Consider the following 22,361-nt stretch of genomic DNA (forward strand, 5'->3'; position numbering starts at 1 on the left):
GTCTTGTGTTTCTGGTTTAGACTATGAGCCCACTTGGGATAGGGAACCATATTTTTTCTATGTAAGTCACTTTGAGAACATTTGTGCTGAAAAACAATATATAAATATTGTATAGTTATTAATTCTTAATAATTAGCTCCCACTTTATTTATGTATTTTAATACATTTATCAGTGCTATTCTATGACAAAAGGCACTAATACAGACCAGGCTTGTAAATATCCACTTAGTGTTTTTCCTAAGTGGACAAACTTAGAAAGTAAAAATGTCCACCAGGCAATTAGGCAAGGTATCTTTTAGAAATAAAAAGTGAATTGGATCCTTTCCCCCCCTTTTAGATGTATCATCAATGGCTAATTTATGTATGTCTGCAGGCTAACAGGTTTTGAAGACATGTTTTAAGAACATAAGAACAGCCCTGCTGGATCAGGCCCAAGGCCTATCTAGTCCAACATCCTGTTTCACACAGTGGCCCACCAGATGCCACTGGGAGCCTACAGGCAGGAGTTGAGGGAATGCCTTCTCTCCTGCTGTTACTCCCCCACAACTGGTACACAGAGGCATCCTGCCTTTGAGGCTGGAGGTGGCCTATAGCCCTCCGACTAGTAGCCGTTGATAGACCACTCCTCTGTGAAGTTATATAAACCCCTCTTAAAGCCATCCAGGTTGTTGGCTGTCACCACATCTTGTGGCAGATTATGCCACAAGTTGATTATGCATTGTGTGAAAAATACTTCCGTTTGCTGGTTCTAAATTTCCTGGCAATCAATTTCATGGGATGATCCCTGGTTCTAGTGTTATGTGAGAGGGAGAAAAAATTCTCTCTATCCACTTTCTCCACACCATGCATGATTTTATAGACATCTATCATGTCTCCCCACAGTCATCTATTTTCTAAACTGAAAAGTTCCAGATGTTGTAGCCTTGCCTCATAAGAAAGGTGCTCTAGGCCCCTGATCATCTTGGTTGCCCTCTTCTGCACCTTTTCCAGTTCTACAATGTCCTTTTTTAGATGTGGTGACCAGAATTGTACGTAGTACTCCAGGTGTGGCTGCACCATAGTTTTGTATAAGGGCATTATAATATTAGCAGTTTTATTTTCAATCCCCTTCCTAATGATCCCTAGCATGGAATTGGTCTTTTTCACAGCTGCCGCACATTGAGTCAACACTTTCAACGAGCTGTCCACAACGACCCCAAGATCCTTCTCCTGGTCAGTCACCGACAGCTCAGATCCCATCAATGTATACTTGGTTTGGGTTTTTTGTCCCAATGTGCATCACTTTACACTTACCAACATTGAACTGTATTTGCCATTTTGTCGCCCACTCACCCAATTTTGAGAGATCCTTTTGGAGCTCCTCACAATCCATTTTGGATTTCACTATCCAAAAGAGTTTGGTATCATTTGAAAATTTGGCCACCTCACTGCTTTCCCCAACTTCTAGATCATTGATAAATAAATTTAAAAGTGCCAGTCCCAGTACAGATTCCTGGGGGACCCCACTTCTTACTTCCCTCCATTGTGAAAACTCTCCATTTATCCCTACCCTGTTTCCTTTCCTTCAACCAGTTAGCAATCCACACATGTACTTGTACCCTTATCTCATGACTGCTAAGTTTTCTCAGGAGTCTTTAATGAGGAACTTTGTTGAAAGTTTTTTGGAAGTCTAGGTATACTATGTCCACCTTGATCCATACACTTGCTGACACGCTCAAAGAACTCCAAAGGGTTTGTGAGGCAAGATTTATCTTTGCAGAAGCCATGCTGTTCTCTCCCAGCAGGGCCTGTTGTTCTATGTGCTTTACAATTTTATCCTTGAGGATGCTTTCCATCAATTTTCCTGGAACGGACACTAAGCTAACCGTCCTGTAATTTCCCAGATCGCCTCTGGTTCCCTTTTTGAAAATCAGTGTTACATTGGCTACTCTCCAGTCCTCCGGTACAGAGCCTGATTGCAGGGATAAGTTATATATTTTTGCAAGGAGGTCGGCAATTTCACATTTGAGTTCTTTGAGGACTCTTGGATGGATGCCATCTGGCCCTGGCAATTTGTTAGTTTTCAGTTTTTACAGACAGTTTAGAACATCATCTCTTGTCACTACTATCTGACTCAGTTCTTTAGCCTCCATTCCCAAAAAGCCTGCTTCAGGAACAGGCATATACTCAGTATCCTCTGCCGTGAAGAGAGATGCAAAGAACTTGTTTTGAACCTGAATTGTATGTGAACAGTTCCGTGATATATCACAGGGACTTCGGAGTAAATCTGGCCGATATGTGAACGCACCCCCTCCATTCTGGAGAAGATGCGAGTTAAAGAGCTTTAAAAACCCCATGTGAAAAACTTCCAAGCTTGCAAATCTGTCTGCACATGTCTTATCTTTTTCCTTTGGACTGTGTTGGTTGTTGGCCTGAGAAGAATACTTTTGGTAATTTTGTATTAGGGGAACTTGTGACCTTCCAGCTAGAAGGAAATTACCACAGTGCCTCTTCTCTTCAGCCAAGGAAGTTCAGAGGAAGGGTCCAACAACTTCTTTTATGTAGTTATGCTGGATCAGTTTCAGTTTGTGACTCCTGAAGATGAGGACAAGCTGCTACCACCTGTTCTATTGAACCTTGTCCAACACAGCTTATACTATCTGGTAGGGGGGTTGTTGTAGAAGGCTTGGTAGATATTATGAATGCTTCTCTGAGGGAGGGCAAGATGCCTTCCTGTTTTAAGGAGACAATCATTAGACCTTTTCTGAAGAAGCTTGCACTGGATCCCTCAGAGTTAAGCAACTATAGCGCTATCTCAAACCTTCCATGGCTGGGCAAGATAATTGAGAGCTCCCAGCTCCAGTCTTGGAGACAACTGATTATCTAAACCCATTTCAAACTGGTTTTTGGGTGGGCTATGAGTTGGAGACTGACTTGGTCAGCCTGATGGATAATCACCAATGGGGAATTGACAGAGGGAGTATCACTCTGTTGCTCCTTTTGGCTATCTTGGTGGCTTTCAATACTATTGACCACAGTATCGTTCTGGAGCGTCTAAGGTGGCTGAGGAAGGGAGGCACTGCTTTGCAGTTGTTCCATTCTTATCTCTTGGGGGAAATGCCAGATGGTGTCACTTGGAGGCTGTTCTTCAAAATGTGAACTTTTATATGGCCTCTCCCAGAGCTCCATACTGTCTCCAATGCTTTTTAACATCTACATGAAACCTCTGGGAGAGATCATAAGGAGAGATGGTGCAGGATGTTATCAATATGCTGATGACACCAAACTCTACTTCTCCACGTCAGCATCATTAGGAGAAAGCATAACCTCCTTAAATGCCTGCCTGGAGGCAGTGATGAATGCAGATAGGATGGAGATACTTATTGTGTGGGTTGGAACTCAGGAGACAGTTTTGATCTGCTGGTTCTGGATGGGGCCACACTTCCCCAGAAGGAACATGTATGCAGTCTGTGGATGCTTCTGGAACCAAGCATCTCCCTGGTGTCCCAGGTTGAGGCAGTGGCCAGATGTGCTTTCTATCAATTTTGGCTGATATGCCAGCTGCGTCTGTTTCTTGAGATAACCTCAGAACAGTACATATGCTGGTAATCTCCAGACTTGACTACTGAAATAAGCTCTATGTGGGGCTGCCTTTGCACGCAGTCTGGAAACTGCAGTTGGTACAGAATGTGGCAGTCAGGTTGGTCTCCGGGTCATCTCAGAGAGACCATATTACTCCTATATTAAAAGAACTACACTGGCTACCAATAGGTTTCCGGGCACAATACAAGGTACTGGTTATAACCTATAAAGCAATAGTAGCTGGTGCAGGCGCCACTGGGGGGCGGTGAGAGGCACTTTTATGGGTAAATTAATAGGTGTTTACCTCCACTCTCACCACACCTGAATACTGCTCAGAGCAGCAGTGCACTGCCCAGCACTCACTGCGGTGGCAGATCGCCTCTGCCGCTCACCTGGCCTCCACAGAGCCAATCCCCCCTCCAACGGCCAAGTGAGTGGTGGACCAGTGTTCAGGTGGGGTGAAAGCAGAGGTAAGAACCTATTAATTCACCCTTAAAGGTGCTTCTCATTCCACCCTCCCCACCGCCCCGTGGTGCCCATACCAGCTGCTTCTGCTATAAAGCCCTAAGCAACTTAGGCCCTGGGTATTTAAGATAACACCTTCTTCACTAGGAGCCCCATTACCCATTGAGATCATCTGGAGTGGTTTGTCTGCAGTTGCCACCAGCTATTCTGGTGGCTACACTGTATGTGTGTATGGGGGGGTGCTTCTCTGTTGTTGCCCTGAGACTCCGGAATGCGCTCCCTGGAATGCGCCTCCCCATCTCTGACAACTTTTAAAAAGTATTTAAAGACACATTTTTTTCCACCCAAGCTTTTTAACTAGACTTAAATTTTAAATTTGTTACAATTTTTATTTCTAACTTGTTTTATGTTATTGTAAACCACCCAGACATGTAACTTTTGGGTGGTGTTCAAATATGATACATACATAAACACACATACAGTGCAACCCCCAAGATCATATATCAAGTACTATTCCAACCCACAAGGGCATCAAACAAGGCTGCATTCTTGCCCCGTTTCTGTTTAACTTCTACTCTGCTCTGTGCAAATCATGCAGGAATTCTCTCCAGCACCCGCACAGGTCTCAGAAGAGCTCTGAGGGCCCTTGTCCAATCCTGTAATGAAGACCAGCTGGAAATCAACTGTCATAAAACCAAAATCATGGCCTTCGCTAAGAGACCCAAGACACATTCCTGACATATAAAATGGCACAAAATTGAGCAAGTCTCGTGCATTAAGTACCTGGGGGTGGTCTTCCATGCCTCTAGCACCAGAAAAGCTCACAGCTCTCACCCTGCCCAAAATGCACAGAGGAGTGCTGCTGCCATCCTAAAATTCTTCCAATCAAGAGGAGGCACTACAGTATGACGCCAAACCATTGGCACAACTTCTCTATGGTGCCCAGCTGGGCCCCTTCTCCAACTTCACCCCATTGGAGCTTGTCCAGTCCAAATTCCTAAGAACAGTTCCCCAAGTACCATGGTGTGTCTCCAACACTAGCCTACATCTAGAGGCAGGTCTGGTGTAAGTGGAAGCCAGAGTTTGGATGGCCATACTCAACTACTGGTTAAGATTATCATTCATCCTACAGAGTCTAGCCCCCACTAACACTACAGGACAACTACCAATCCACCTGGAAACAGGGGTGTAAACTTCTTGGGGGCAGTGGAGCTCCAGGATTTCCCAGAGGAGGCAATGCCCGCACAGGGCTGCCAGGTGGGGGGGCGGCGATGCTCAAACCTCCCTCCAGATTTCCTGGGGGAGGCAATGCTGCCCCCGGCTGCCAGGTAGCATCAGCAAGCTCTCATGCTCAAGTTCATCAGTCAGTTGAACAACACAGTCAGTCCTGTGTTGTCTTTGTAGCAACTCAGCAACTTCTTAGGAGGCATGGCTGCCTCTCAGGGCCCTTTCACTCTATGATTCTCCTATTAGAAGTAGTATAACAAGGAGAAAAGCTAGTGGTAACTGGCTTGACTAGGCAAATGTCTTTCAATGATCAGTGAACACCTACATTGGGATGCAAATTCCCCCACCCCCATGGAAGGTGGAAGGGGTTGCAGACATGTGGATTAATTGAGATTGGTCTACACATTGTCCTTCCCCAGTGCAGCTAATGTACAAGAGAGCATGAGCTAAATAATTATTTTATCTTCTAAAAATACCAACAACACTTTGGGCTCTCGGCTGGCCTGATGGCCTTGGAAATTAAAGTCTGATTCCCAGCCAGCAGCTACCCTGTTTGTTAGGTATTTGGTGGTGGTGGGCTGTTCCATCCTGGGCACTGTATTCTTTTGAAGGGTTGTGGTGGGGGGAGAGAGTGGAAGATTTTCATCTACTTCCTAATTGCAAAGAGGTGAGAGAAACTGAGAATCCTTTTGTTTGTGTGGCTGGGGAAAGGTCCTATGTTTCCTATGTGTAGGGTTCAGTGCCTATCCAGTGCAGCATCCCGTGTCGGGAACGGGCTGCACACAAAGTAGGAATAAGGGAAATGCTTATATTTGTCATGATAGATTGCTGAAAATGCTTTGCTATACTATTTGCATATTCATTTTATGAGAAGTATTTGGGGACCATGTTTGTTCTGATCCTGTGTACGTTTTGTACTTTGTTGTGCTATTCCTAGTATGCACCCCCAAACTCACTGGTCATGTTTAAGCCACCTTGACCTTTTGGATGTTGTCCCATTTTCGGAAGTGTCAGCAGAACACTTTTCCCAGGGGTGGGTGGGTGGGTGATGTGATAGAATGGGCCTTTGGCTTAAAAATGCATTCCAGAGTCATATCAGAACTTCCCTCAATTCCAAAAGCCAATTTTGGCCTCGGCCTCTTGCTGTTCATTTGTGGATCACTTGTCTCTCACTTCTCTGTCAGGAACCTTGCTCTGATTGTTTCAAAACTTGCTACCTTGAGGGAAAAACATTTCGCTTCTGATTGTTTTGCCTATCTCCAAGGGGGGATAGTTAACCTCAAGTTAGGTGAGGGGAGGGTCACTCGAAGTTGCTGTTTCCAACATGTTACTTTGGTGTTAGTTTAACTTTGTTAGCTGAGACCAGGCTGCGTGGCTCCTCGGAGTGTGTAGACTTCACCACGATGCAAGTTTTTGTTTTCTAAACTACAATGTAAGACCGAAGCCTCCTGTCTAACACCAGACAGGAAGGAAGGTATATCACTTGTACATTTTAATCATTTTGCTTTGTTTGCCTGTGAACTGTCCTGCTTTTTATATCTACTTAAATAAACTAGCTTTTGATTGGTGCTCTCTGTTGTTAGCTACTCTTCAATGCTTTGGCTATAATAAATGTAAAACGTTTCTTGATTTTTATTTTAGATTGTGGGCTTCAATTTACAAAGTGAAAAAATATATTCCATTTTTAAAACCATGTGATCAATTATTGATGAAGAGTGATTTCTAGAAAAATAAATAATGAATACATAATGAATAATGAACACACCTGTGCCTGTTCCAGATTTAGAAATAGGAACATAGGAAGCTGCCTTATGCCAGACCATTGCCAGACCATTGGTCCAGCTAGCTCAGTATTGTCTACACAGACTGGCAGCGGCTTCTCCAAGGTTGTAGGAAGAAGTGTCTTCTCAGCCCTATCTTGGAGATGCCAGGGAGGGAACTTGGGACCTTCTGCATGCAAGCATGCAGGTGCTCTGCCCAGAACGGTCCCATTCCCTAAGGGGAATATCTGACAGTGCTCACATGTAGTCTCCCATTCAAATGCAAACTACGGTGGAACCTACTTAGCACAGGGGAGAATTCATGCTTGCTACCCCAAGACCTCTCCTCCCATGGGCCCCATGGGCCCACCTCCTAGGAAACTGAGAAGTCTACACGCATGCCTGGAAACTGACACTTAAAATGTCATCTCTGGGACACTGCCTCCCCTCTTACTTTCCATGGGCTACAAACAGGCAAAAACACTCATCAAACAATGCAAAACAGAAATAGAGTGCTAAACCAATCTAGGTAGGGTCCTGAACTTCCTCATCAATGAAAGATTAAGATACAGTGCATCTCCCGCTGTATGCCTCATGCAGCTGGAAGTCCCGAAACACAGAAGGGCCTTCACCCTGGCCCGCTGTGGTATCCTCCCTTCAGCTATGCTAGAAGGCAGATACAGGAAGACCCCTTCTCAGAATGCTTGTGCCCTTGCGATTCTGGGCAAGTTGAAACAATGGAGCGCATCCTCCTCCATTGCCCATACGACAGAGACATTCATATCGCCCCCATCCTTCCACTACTAGGTCACCAGGTCGCTCAAGACAATTCTATGTCTCTCTCCTGCTTTCTGACTCCAATCCTCTTATCACACATAATGTTGCCAAGCTCTGCATGGCAGCATGTAAAATTTGTTAGGTCCTGACAGGTAGTAAGACCTAAGCAGGCCTGACACAGCACATGGTCTCACAGTTCAGCTTTAGCATTTTATAGTATATAGCATGTTATAGTATTACAGCTTTACAGATTGATTTTAAGCTTAAAGATGTCAAGATATTAAGATTATAACCACTTAAAGCTTTTATATAGTCTCACCCATTTTACCTTTTTAACACTAATTTTACCCATTCTAACCTCAGTTTTAAAATAGCTTACCACAGCAGCTGAATAACAGTGTAAAGCTTTTAGCCTCTATAGGCACAGTTCCATGCATAGCCTGTTTTAATGCCATTTTAATGCTATACTCTATTTTATGCTGGTCCAAGACCACAATAAAGATTGATACATACATACATTTCCCATGATAAGACAATGTTAATTATGCTGCCAAAAGTGAGGAGGTGGAGATGTGCATGCTCCTGTAAAAGCCAGTGAAGTGATCATGTCCTGGCTTTAAAGTTGGCTGGATGCCTGACATACAACCATGATCAGCAATCTAAGATCCAATTTACAATATCAATCATGGCTGACTGTCCGGTGGGGCACTTGCCCAGCTGACACTGGGACTGATACATGATCACTTTACCAACTTTTATGGGAGTACACGCCTCCGCCTTCTGACTTTTGGTGGCATAATATTGTCCACAGTGTTTTCCCCAAGTGATCAAAGAGCTTTATATGGATTATTTTAGATTCTTCATAACAATCCATAAATTAGGTCAATATCATCTCCACATTACAGAGAATGATGAAAAACCCCTAACTTTAATTGGCAAGGGGGCACTATATGTTGCATGCTATAAATGCAAAAGGTTGCCTGTGAATCAAAAGGTTGGCTGGTTCATGGCATGTGCCAAAAACTTGTGACAACGCTTTCCACATGTGTAGACTGGTGCATGTATGACAGGCACATGTGCAGCACAATCCTATGCATGTTTACTCCAAAATGTCCCACTGAGTTCAATGGGACTTAGTTCCTATTTATAATGTTTAGGAGTGCAGCCTAAGTCATCACACAGTGGTAGCAACTTGCAGCACATGAGGAAGCATTCCTGATGGTTCCCTTATTTAGTAAGAATGCTTACTTCTTGGGGTGAGAAATACATTATTGGCCAAATTGTTTTCAGCAGCCTAGCTGTGGATTTTCCACTGCAAAGCAGCACTGGGTGCTGGTTATAAACAGGGGAGAAGTTGGGTAGGGGATCCTTCCGCCATTCCCCCCCCCCCCCAAACTCCTCCTTCCAGCTGCTTTTAAGATCCATGTCTTCAGCAAAGTTTGAGTTTGGAATCTCAGTTAGATGGAAGGGGAGGAGAGCTGCAGAGAAAAGCAGTGGGCATCCTCCTCCTGCTTACTACTTTTTCTCTTTAAACAGCACATTGGTAACAAACTCATATGCAGCAAAGACGTGCTTCTTACCATAGTGAGGAATAATTGCCCAGGCCATGGCAGATGCATAGATGCCCCCAATCATCCAAAACATGCAAAGCCAACTCAAGTGCTCTCCACGTTTCTCTCGAGCAAGTACTTCAGAAAAATATGAGAATACAATTGGAACAGCTCCTCCAATCCTAATTGAAGACAAAAAGAATATATTAAAGAAGACAGTCATGACATTATATACAAGCTCTGTATCTCTTACAGTAGCTATTTTCCCTCAACTAATGGTATCCTCATGCCAAAGGACTGTTTAGACCTATCTGAGAATTGTTGTGGGAGTTCTGCTCTGAACCCTTTGGTGCAATTATAACATGATCTTATTTATCAAAATGTTTTACAACAAAAATGCCATAATATCCAAAGTTAAAACAACAAAATTAAAGAACTAAAACCAAAGCAGTTTAAACTTTAAAAATAGAAAAGAGTGGCAGGCAAAATTAAACTTGCCCTCATGGGATAGCCAAGGATAGGATAACAAACCTCCAATCAAGTTCAAAATCTGTGCTTCTATAAAAGAAATTTCTTCAAAAGATGGAAGAATAGCATTAGAGGGTGAGCTAGATGGATCTCCAGGGGCAGGGAAATCTCTCTGGCTTTCTCTCAAATGCTGGGAGAGAGCCTGGGCACCATGATGGATAATGCCTTTTCACAAATTCCTCCCAATTGAACATCAGATGGAGGTGGGACACGCAAACTGCCTTCCCAGTTGATGTCAGTGGATGGACAGGATCATATGGAAGGAGACAGTCCTTTTAAATATGCTGGTCTCAAGCCATTTAGGCTTTACAGGTAATGAGTGCTTTGCATTAAGCCTGGAAATGGACTGGTAGATGGTGAAGTTAGAACAATAATGGAACCACATGTATGGTTTTAATCAGAACTTTTATTTCAGTATTTTGGCCCAGCTGAATACTTTTGAAAGGCAGCCTCACAGAGAATGTGTGACAATAGTCAAATATTTAGGTAACAAATAAGTGTGTGTAACCATGACCAGATTCACCTTTAGTAATGAGTGGAGTTGGAGCACTAGCTTAAGCTGGGCAAAAGCACTCCTGGCCATACCTACCACCTGAGAATCCAGGAACAAAGCAGGGACAAGGGGCACTCCAAAACTGCAAACCCAATTCTTCAAAAGTAACCCAGTCCAAAACAGATGGAATTTCTACTCCCTGATCAGCAGTTCTATTGAATATCCACTTCTGTCTTGTCTGAATTAAGCTCATTTGTTAGTTCACATTCAATTCTACACTTATTTCAGACACCAGTTCAGAACAAATAAAGCCCTCCTGGCATGGCATGGAACAGACAGAATCAAGTGTCATCAGCACATTGATGACAGATCTCTGGACAATCACCCCCAGGTGGTTTCAAATAGATGTTAAACAGCATAGGAGACAAGGTGGAACCTTATGGGACACCATAAGCTAATGGCTATGGCATCAAACATAAGTCCCCTAGCACCACTTTCAGAAATCTGCTCTCCAGGAAGGAACAGAATTATCTCAAAACAGTGCCCCAGAAGCTGCTCCCAGTGAGGCAATCCAGGAGGAAATCTTGACCTGAAAGCCACTGAGAGGTCCAGCAGGGATGCAGCCCCTCATCTAGTTCCTGGTGTTGCTCGTCTAGAAGAGAAATGAAGGCTATTTCATTCCCAAAACTGGGTCAGAAAACAGTTTGAAAGGATACTGTCATAGTGCTAGTTACTTCACTTCGGGGTAGGCATTCAAACCTTCGAAGTGTGTGTCTCAAGAAAAATAGGTCACACTTAATTCTGGTTTATTAGCATAAACACTGTAAACTAGACTTATACTTGTTAAAAGGTGTTTGTATATATGATTGATTCTTCCTTTGCAGTCTCAGCTTCAAATATACCACTAAGATCCTAAACTATTCCTACCCTAATAATCCTACTCACCAGGGTTGATAAAAATAGATTTTTTTAAAAAGTCCAGATATAAATGCATGGGATGGGGAGGGGAACAGAAAATGAAACCAAAAGTGAACAAGACATATTCATGCAGTCCTGAGGAAACTTTTTCCAAGTGTATCCTCCATTATAAAAGGGAAATGCCTATCATGGCAGCAAGCTGCAAGAGACCCCATTTAGCAATATTTTAATGAAGTTCTTGTACCTGTGGGTAAGAAAGGCATGTGTGCAAAATACAAACAGTGCAACAATGAAATGCAAAGCCTGGTTGCCTGAATGAAAACATTATGAGAAATGTGTACCTACTTCCTAAAAACAAAACCTACATCTCTCTCTAAATATGTATTAAGATTATATTAGACAAGAAGAATACTTTTATAGAAAATGATGATTAAATAGAATCTTCCTGACTAGTCATTTAAATTGATTTTATTTATTTATTTATTTCTATTATTTATTTTTTATATTTATAACCCGCTTTTCCTCTGAGGAGCTCAGAGCGTTGTACATGCTTATTTTTATCCTCACAACAACCCTGTGAAGTAGGTTAGGCTGAGAGATACATGACTGGCCCAGAGTCATCCAGTGAGTTTCATGGTTGAATGGGGATTCAAACCCGGGTCTTCCTGGTCCTAGTCCAACACTCTAACCACAACACTATGCTGGCTTAGCGTAGTGATTCTTTCTGTGAAGCGCTTTAAATCATGATTTAAATCGATTTGATTTAAATCAAATCAACCCTGCTGCCCACCCTTCTCCCTCACTGTCCCAAGCCAACTGACTTTACTGATCAGTCTCAACTGCCCTTTCCCTCAACATTCCACCCTCCTCGAATCCTCTCCCTCCAACTTGCCTCAATATTCCATGCCCTGACGTGCTAGTACTCTGCATCTAGAAGCAACCCAGGGGGTTCATCACCATAATAAGAATTAATTTCATTCAAAAAAAACTCTGTAGTTGGGTTGCCACTATACACTCAAGAATGCCCAAGAATAGTAGATTCAAGACTGGTTGGTATTCATCCAGCATTGTAGGTTTCACAAAGGCTTCTTCAAAAGAGATTTCACAGCCACTTCTTTTAAATGTATTAGTACTACACACCTGAAGAAAACAATTATAACATTTTATTCCACTAGGCCAAGCTTCCTCTGGCTATTTTAACCTGCCAGGAAGATAAAGGGTGGGTTAATACAGGTGGTCCATCTCACACCATCAAGAATTCTGCCTACATCCTCAGGCCTCATAAACTGAATAGCACATCTACAGGTTAACTGTGGCATCAAATCAGAGACCTTTGTCAGATATCTTTGACAACTGGGTAGGCAGTTGCCAAAAGTATTTCATATGGCTTTATACTCGCAGCTTTATCTGGAAAGTGTTTTGCAAACTGATCACGGAGTGCTGCCGGAGGATCTTTCATTCCACTCCAATTGCCAGATTGGAGCCCTCAAAACAGTCCACTGGACAACTCAGAGTGGAAACAATGATGTTCTAATGATGTTAGGAAAGAAAGATTTCTTTGCCATCATCGCTATAATAGAGTAGGCCCTAAAACGGGGTACTCAACTGTGTTTGGTCAGATTCATCTCAAAAGCATTCTAAAAGCCCATTTTATTAAGCTGAAATCTTAAAACACATTTAATTGGGAGGTAAGCCTCATTGGAATTAATTGGGAGGTAAGCCTCAGAAGGAGGTTCCAACCTTGAATTGGTATGATAAAGGACAGATAGTAACCGATTCTGAGAAGATCAAACAGAGATGGAAGGAGAATACTGAAAAGTACAGCAGGGATGTCAACATCCAAGATACTCTCTAGAACATGGATTTAAGAAAGGAGATTTAACAGATTGGGAGACTTAACAGATTGTGCAAACCATTGCACAATATCCTTAATTTCACTAGCAAAATAATGCTCAGGGTCATCCAACACAGATTAGAGCCCTACATGGAAAGGGAAATGCTGGATGTTTAAGTTGGTTTCAGAAAAGGCCGAGGAACAAGAGACATCATTGCTGATGCACACTGGATAATCGAGAAAGCCAGAGAATACCAAAAGAATACCAAAAGTCAATATGTGCTTTATTGACTACGAGTTGTGAAGTATCCTTAGGAAAATGGGCATCCCAGAACATCTCATTGTTCTCATGAGAAACCTCTACACAGGACAGGAAGTCACAGTCCAGACAGAACATGGTGAAACAGACTGGTTCCAGATCGGCAAAGGAGTAAGACAAGGATGCATACTTTTTCCTTACTTATTCAATTTATATGCTGAAGATATACTGAGAGAAGCTGGATTGGAAGAAGATGAGTGTGGTTTTAAAGTTGGAGGAAAAAACATCAATAATCTGCATTACACTGATGACACCACTCTGATAGCTGAGAATGTGGATGATCTGCAAGCTCTAGTAATGAAAGTCAAGGAGCACAGTGAAAAAATGGGACTATGACTAAATGTCAAGAAGATTAAACTAATGACAACAGGTACAGCAACCAGACTCAGAATTAATAATGAAGACATTGAAGTGGTGGATAGCTTCTGCCTTTTGAGATCGACCATCAACATTAAAGAATCCAGCAGTCAAGAAATATGCCGCAGACTAGCACTTGGTAGGGTTGCAAGGAAGGCCTTGGAAAGGATATTTAGATGCCATGATGTTCTTCACCCACAAAGATTAGAATAGTTCAGACAATGGTTTTCCCCATGGCACTCTAAGGATGCGAAAGCTGGACTTTGAAGAAGCAAGATAGAAAAAGCATTGACACTTTTGAATTTTGGTTCTGGAGAAGACTTTTGAGGATACCATGGACAGCCAGGAAAACAAACAAATGGATCATAGAGCAAATCAACCCAGAATTTTCATTCGAGGCACAAATGACCAGGCTCAAACTATCATACTTAGGACATATTGTGCAATATGGATGAGGGAGAATAAACTGAAGCTGAATCCAGATAAGACGGAGGTACTTATTGTGCGGGGTCAGAACTCCAGAGACTATGTCAATCTACCTGTTCTAGATGGAGTCACACTTCCCCGAAAGCAACAGGTTCGCAGTCTGTGAGTACTTCTGGATTCATAACTCTCCCTGGTTTCTCAGGTTGAGGCGGTGGCCAGGGGTGCTTTCTATCAGCTTCGGCTGATACACCAGCTGCACCCGTTTCTCGAGATCAATGACCTCAAAACTGTGGTACATCTGTTGGTAACCTCCAGACTGGACTTTTGTAATGCACTCTACATGCGGCTGCCTTTGTATGTAGTCCGGAAACTTCAGTTGGTTCAGAATGCGGCAGCCAGGTTGGTCTCTGGGTCATCTCGGAGAGACCATGTTACTCCTTTACTGATGGAGTTACACTGGCTGCCAATAGGTTTCCGGACAAAATACAAAGTGCTAGTTATACAAAGCCCTAAACGGCTTAGGCCCTGGGTATCTAAGAGAGCGTCTTCTTCATTACAAGCCCCACCACCCATTGAGGTCATCTGAGGAGATCCGTCTCCATTTACCGCCAACTCGATTGGTGGCTACACTGAGACGGGCCTTCTCGGTCGCTGCCCTGAGATTGTGGAATGCGCTCCCTGCTGAGATACGATCCTCCCCATCTCTGGCAATTTTCAAAAAACACCTGAAAACCCATCTCTTCACCCAAGCTTACTCAGCATTCTAAATTTTAGGGGTTTAAAAATCTGGTTTATTTTAAAATTTAAAACCGGATTTTGGGGGTTTTAATTACTGTAATGGTTTAATTGTTGTTTTAAAATGTTTTTAAATTGTTAGTTGTTATATTGTTTTTAATTTGTTTTAGCTCTTTACTGTTTTAGTGGGGGTTTTTTTAACTGTAAACCGCCCTGAGCCATTTTGGAAGGGCAGTATATAAATCAAATAAATCAACTAAATCAACTAAATAAATTAAAAACTCAGCTCCCTTGAGATGTCCATAATACTGGGAAAAGTTGAAGGAAAGAGGAGAAGAGGAAGACCAGCAGCAAGGTGGATGGACTTGATTACAACAGCAATGAATGCACCACTGAGAGACCTTAAAGGCCAAGCTGAAGACAGAGCATCCTGGAGAGAATCTATCTATGTAGTCTCCAAGTGTCGACACCGACTTGACGGCACTCAATCAATCAATCAAGCCAGCCTCATTGGACAGATTGGAACCTACTTTTCAGTAAAGTGGCATAAGGCTATGCTCTTAAATACTATCTAGGAGCCAAACTATATATTAATTATCTTAAACATCTTGTAAAGAGATAGGCTTAACACTGGAAGTGGACTGGAAGTGTCAATTTTCATCAAAAAAGCAGTCATATGGGAGAGGGTGAACCAGCTTTAAGATCTTGATACTGGAAGGGGGCAGGGTTAATACTTTCTCCCTGCAACATTTTCCTGCCAAAAATTGGCCCACTTGAAACAGCTGAATATACAGGAGGGAATGTTGATGGGAAACCAACACAAGCAGTAGTAGTAAGTGCGGTCTCCATGCATTGCAACCCTAAGCGGTCTCTATGCACTGCAACCCCGACCCCCAACCCACATTATTTTTTGACAAGTAAGGGGTTGCTTCTGATTCAGTTCTTAAGACAGTCTCTTAGTGGTTGATTTAATACAATGTGAAGTTTGGTCCTAAGAATCTCTTAACTAAACTTTGGTTAAGAATCTACATTGTACTGTGCTAAGGAATTTTGATAATATAACTTCTGCCAATGACTGACTAATGTCAGAGAGGGAAGAGTTGGGCAGAAGAGCTACTAGCTGATATCATCTGAGTTGCTAAGAACCTAGAGAGGAGCAGGGGAAATGGTTGTGCCAAGGGAAGAAGGGCAGAGGAAGCTGTGACTAAATGGGGGTCTCTCTTGTTCTAGAATTTCAATTAGAAAATATTTGTTTGTTTTTATGTTTGTGGGAAGATATTGTTATCTGAAATATAGAAATTAGTCATAATATCCTAGCTATAGTTGACATCAGTGATGCCATTTCTAGTTTCTTCTCTGTGAAACACAGAGCAAGCCCCTCTCCTTCATTCTGTGACTTGTTTATCTTCATGTAGGAACCATTTGGTCAGTTGGTTCCCAGCCTTTCTGTCTTAACCTTGCAATTTGCAACACAATCATAAATATGGATGCCTTCCTGTATACCTCTGTGATGAGAGATGGGAACGTAGCTGAACTCGCCACCTGCAGTTTCGCATATATACCGGGGGGGGGGAGGTTTAAAAGGGTTAAATCCGTGTATCTGCGGGTCAGGGGTGGCCAGAAATGACATCAATGGTCATTTCTGGCCTCCATTTTTACATCAGGAGCCATGTTATGGCTCACTCTCACAAATAAAAGGAGCTAAAATGGCAATTTTTGGCCAATTTTCAACTCTTGGGGAGTATTTCTGGGCGGCTGGGGCCCCCTGGAGCATGGTAAGCCACCCCCTGCATTTCTAGGGCATTTTACCCTGTTTTTCACCCCCAAAACTGGTAAAAATCCAGTGATTTTCAACTGATTTTCTTTACCTGGGAACCTAACCCCCGTAGATCCCATAGCCCCAATAACCCAAGTATTCGTTGTTTCCATATCCGTAGTAGTAGAAGACCAGAGAATGAACCCCCTGTAAATACTGAAGTTCTCTTGTATAGTAGTTTTGGAAGATAATGATACATATTTCAACATTTCTCTTAATTTAAACAGTACTGTTCAGAATCTTATTGAATGCAATACAGATAACGTTTGAGTACTTTATTCACTAGGCCTGTGCACCAGCAGAAATATCAGATCAATGCCAATCTGATAATGATATGAAATAAAAATGTTGGGGAAGCTGATACAGCCTCCTCAACACTATTGTTATCGGTATCTGGTCAGCATTGACCAAATAATCCTTACTGGAAGCCGGTTTGGAGAGAAAGTCTGTCCAAGCCAACTCGAGATTTAGATTTAATGCACTGCACCCCAAAAATTGGTGTGTGTGTTTGTGTGTGTGTGTGTGTGAGAGAGAGAGAGAGAGAGAGAGAGAGAAAGAGAGAGAGTAGAGGGGTCAAGGTAATGCCCCCAGCAAGCACCCAACAACTATTCTTGCTGGGGTGTGTGTGTTCCTCGGTCAACACCAATTTCGGAGGTACAATGCTTAAAAACCAAGTCAGGAGCTGGTTGGGACATAGTAAGGTCATTCCCACGACCCAGGATGGTGGGGCAGGTAGGGTTGGTGGTGACGGAAGGAGCACTCTTACCTTCTACCAAGATTATCTCCTCTGTTGTTTGGGCTGCATGGCTCATGCAGCCACATGAACTGTGTGGCCATCTGGAGGCTGGGGAAACGCAGCCTGACCTCCAGAAATCCCTCAGTGGATCACATGAGGAACATGGTGCACTCAGGGATTTCCCGCTGCCGGGTGCTCTAGGCTCCTAGCTCTGTGTCTGTTCAGGCTGCAGGCAGCCTGAGAAGAGACACGATTGGGTACCAAGGTAGAAGGGCATGGTAATGGCCCAGGGAGAAACCTCGGGCTACCCAGAGGGGCAGTGCCTGGACTCTACACGAGCAACCCTAACTAGGTGAACAGCCTCAGTGTCTCTCAGCCAGCTCCAAACCTGATTTTTAAGGACTTCGCCCACAAATTCAACAAGGTTACCCCCCCCCCACACACACAAGTAAACCACTGGCCCACTGGATACTTGCTGGGGTTTTACTTTGCCCCAATACCTGGATTTTGGGGGTGCAGCAGTTAAAAACCATGTCAGGAGAGGGCTTGAAGACACCTTGTGGGGGTTACCTTGGCCCATTCCCAGCCTAATTTCATGGGTGCAGTGCTTAAAAACCAGGACTGAAGCTGACTTTGTCTACAAGCCAGATCCCAACCTGGTTTTTAAGGGCTGTACCCCTGAAATTGGGTTGGGTGCAATAGTATAACCTCTCAGAAAGCACCCACTGGCCCAGTTTTCCCTGATATTATTATTGGAAATGGAAGGATTTCCATTTATTATTGGAAATGGAAGGATTTCCAATAGGAGAGCAGGGATTTTAGTTGGAATTCTGATTGCTGGGGCTCCTTGCTGTCTTATCGGAAATCCTTCCAAGAATGTTCGATCGTGGTCATATTGGTCTGATATTCCTATATCATAATGCACAGCCCTATTATTAACTATCGCAAGTTAGCCATTTCTTGTCATCAATGAATAGGAACAGAGAAGCAGCTTCCATTCCACATAAACCGTTTGCCACACCTGAAATTAAGCTTTTGATTACCATATGGATCTATTTTAAAAAACTTGCCACTAAGGAGTCTTTTAGTGTAGGAAATATAAATATTTGGTCAAATAATTGCTCCATTTGGGGAATGGATAAACAAGCCCTCTTTCCCACCCCCACCCCCTGTTCAGCTCACAACCATCTGGAGTTCTGAGAACATTCTCTGAGAGTAGTCTTAAGTGCTCAAGACATTTTGCAAGTATTTGCAAAGAATCGTGGAGGTGTATTCCCAAAATCTAGAAGGCATTTTTAGATCCCACCCAGTTTGTAGTCCTTGCACACAAAAACCCACTCCTGGACTCCCCCAAGCTTTTTTCATTTCAGCAGCTTAATTTAGGAAAATAAAATGCCTTTTTAGTGTTGCTATCATTAAACAGCCAGTTTTTGCTGATATCTTGCAAATAATCTCAAGATTATCTACCTTCTGCCTGTTCCTGATCTACAGAACCTAGTCATGCATTTTTCTGCCATCCATATGGTTGCTATGAAGCCAGTAACATTCCATGAAATGGTAGGAGTCCATAATTTTGAGTAGCATGCCTGATCCTTAGCGTTGCAAACAGATTCATAAGCACAAAAGTATATATATATATATATATATATATATATATATATATATATATATATATATATATATATATATCAGTTATACAGAACATCAGTTAAAAAGGATATACTGTACATATATAGATACTGTGGCTTTTCTTTTAAAAGACACACGCTTAGTGGCCCAATTGGTGAATATCCCCCCCCCCATTCAGAAACCACTCCATTCTCTCCAAACACCAGCTGACATCCTGATTAATGCTGCGCTTCTGCAAAGACATTGCACTAGTGCAAGGCTGTTGCACTAACTATTTATACTAAGTCTGGAGCTTCTGTTCCAGCCAAGTGTTGTGCTAACAAAGTTGCCAATAATATTTGTATACTGCACAAGACAAAAAGGTCATTCACATGACATGGGCTGCTTGGGTAAAACCCCTACTACTCCCAAGCAGCCTGTGTCATCTGGGAGACCAGAAGGTCTCCCAACCCATACCCACCACCGGGGCAAAAAGTGAGATAGAATGAGGAAAGAGTCTGTCCTACCTCACTTTTTGGTCGTGTGCAGAGCCAGGGCTCTGAAAATGGCCGTGGGGGAATAGCAGCCATAAAGCCCCAACTGCAGCAAAACCATTGCAGCAGGCTGCTTCTCCAATGCCTGCACAGTGCATTATGGGATGTGGGAGGACTTCCTCCTCCCAATCCCATGTCAGGTGACCACTGCTGCGCTGGTCGTGCGGGTGCGCAAGCAGTGGTGCCCCAAAGAGGCAACAATCATGTAGGAGCATGGTCCGGAAAGCTGCTGGATAGCCATGGAAAGGTGGGGGCGGTGGGGGGGAGAAAACAGTGGTGGTAGCTGGCCAACTGGCAGGCAATAAAATGGTGTTGTGCCGGACGGCAGCAGGTGGGGAAACAGACTGCCAGCGGGTGGGGAAGGAAGAAGACAGAGGGCAGGGGGCGGGCAGGGAAGAAGATGGGGGAAAGAATGTGCCGGGGGTGGGCAGGCAAAAAAGCAGTGGTGGTGGGAGAAAGCGGCAGCGGAATAGGGGATATACAGTGAGGGAAATAAGTATTTGATCCCCTGCTGATTTTGTCCGTTTGCCCTCTGACACAGAAATGACCAGGCTATAATTGGAATGGTAGGTTTATTGTAGCTGTGAGAGACAGAATAACAACAAACAAACCCTCAAAAGCCCAGTGCCCAAAAGTCAGCGATGGATTTCCATTGTAGTGAGGGAAATAAGTATTCGATCCCTTCACAAAAGATGTCTTAGTACTTGGTGGCAAAAACCTTGTTGGCAATTACAGAGGTCAGACGTTTCTTGTAGCTGGCCACCAGGTTTGCACACAGCCCAGGAGGGATGTTGTTCCACTCCTCTTTGCAGATCCTCTCCAAGTCAGAAAGGTTTCGAGGCTGATGTTTGGCAACCCGAACCTTCAGCTCCCTCCACAGATTTTCTATGGGATTAAGGTCTGGAGACTGGCTGGGCCACTCCAGGACCTTCATGTGCTTCTTCTTGAGCCACTCCTTTGTTGCCTTGGCTGTGTGTTTTGGGTCATTGTCATGCTGGAATACCCATCCACGACCCATTCTCAATGCCCTGGCTGAAGGAAGGAGGTGCTCACCCAAGATCTGACGGTACATGGTCCCGTCCATCGTCCTTCCAATGCGGTGAAGGTGTCCTGTCCCCTTAGCAGAAAAACACCCCCAAAGCATAATGTGTCCACCTCCATGTTTGACGGTGGGGATGGTGTTCTTGGGCTCATAGGCAGCATTCTTCCTCCTCCACACACGGCGAGTTGAGTTGATGCCAAAGAGCTCGATTTTGGTCTCATCTGACCACAACACTTTCGCCCAGTTCTCCTCTGGATCATTCAGATGTGCATTGGCAAACTGCAGATGGGCCTGTACATGTGCTGCCTTGAGCAGGGGGACCTTGCGGGCACTGCAAGATTTCAGTCCTTCACGGCGTAGTGTGTTACCAATTGTTTTCTTGGTGACTATGGTTCCAGCTGCCCTGAGATCATTGACAAGTTCCCCCCATGTCGTTCTGGGCTGCTTTGTCACCGTTCTCATGATCATTGCAACTCCACGAGGTGAGATCTTGCATGGAGCCCCAGACCGAGGGAGATTGACAGTTATTTTGTGTTTCTTCCATTTGCGAGTTATCGTGCCAACTGTAGTCACCTTCTCACCAAGCTGCTTGGTGATAGTCTTGTAGCCCAGTCCAGCCTTGTGCAGGTCTACAACCTTGTCCCTGACATCCTTCGACAGCTCTTTGGTCTTGGGCATGGTGGTGAGTTTGGAAGCTGAGTGATTGCTTGCTTCTATGGACAGGTGTCTACTGTAACAAGCTGGGATTAGGAGCACTCCTTACAGAGGGTGTTCCTCATCTCAGCTCGTTACCTGCATATAGTGAAAAGACACCTGGGAGCCTGAAATCTTGCTGGTTGATAGGGGATCGAATACTTATTTCCCTCACTACAATGCAAATCCATCGCTGACTTTTGGGCACTGGGCTTTTGAGGGTTTGTTTGTTGTTATTCTGTCTCTCACAGCTACAATAAACCTACCATTCCAATTATAGCCTGGTCATTTCTGTGTCAGAGGGCAAACGGACAAAATCAGCAGGGGATCAAATACTTATTTCCCTCACTGTAGCTGACTTATAGCACTTACATAGCACTTACATTTATATACCGCTCTATAGCCGGAGCTCTCTAAGCGGTTTACAATGATTTAACATATTGCCCCCAACATTCTGGGTACTCATTTTACAGACCTCGGAAGGATGGAAGGCTGAGTCAACCTTGAGCCCCTTGTCAGGATCGAACTTGTAACCTTCTGGTTACAGGGCGGCAGTTTTACCACTGCGCCACCAGGGGCTCAGATATAGTGGCTGACATCCTGAATAACCAAGCAGCGATGCATCTTGAGATGTGCTGGTCCTGTGGACGAGGTGCAGACTAATGCAGTACCAGTGCTTATGGGGTGGGGGAAGATTTCAATGATCTCCCCTTCTCTGTGAAGTCCTCTCCATCCCCCCAAAATATGTCTTGGACAGCTGTGTCATCCTCAGGAACATATTTTCAGGCAACACAGAGCACTTTTAGGGAAAGGAGGGGTTGTCAAAATTTGCCCCCTCCCCACCGCCATGTGAATGCCATTCCTGAGATAGACAATCATGAATCTTTACTGTTACAGCCACAAGCCAAAACGATAGACAATCATGCCTGCAGCACCAGTACATCTCATGAAGCACCAGCGCT

General features: G+C 43.8%; 1 protein-coding gene across 4 annotated transcripts in view; it reads right to left on the reverse strand.

Annotated features, from left to right (window-relative positions):
* SV2C (synaptic vesicle glycoprotein 2C) overlaps positions 1 to 22,361 on the reverse strand; it is a 247,434-nt gene that overhangs the window by 85,342 nt on the left and 139,731 nt on the right. For all 4 annotated transcript variants that reach the window (XM_053293614.1, XM_053293612.1, XM_053293611.1 and 1 more), the window contains one exon: positions 9,371 to 9,522. In XM_053293614.1, coding sequence (XP_053149589.1) covers positions 9,371 to 9,522 — 152 coding nt within the window. The remainder of the gene's footprint in view (positions 1 to 9,370; positions 9,523 to 22,361) is intronic.

Source organism: Hemicordylus capensis, chromosome 2, assembly GCF_027244095.1.
Source record: "Hemicordylus capensis ecotype Gifberg chromosome 2, rHemCap1.1.pri, whole genome shotgun sequence".
In the NCBI taxonomy this organism is placed as follows: Eukaryota; Metazoa; Chordata; class Lepidosauria; order Squamata; family Cordylidae; genus Hemicordylus; species Hemicordylus capensis.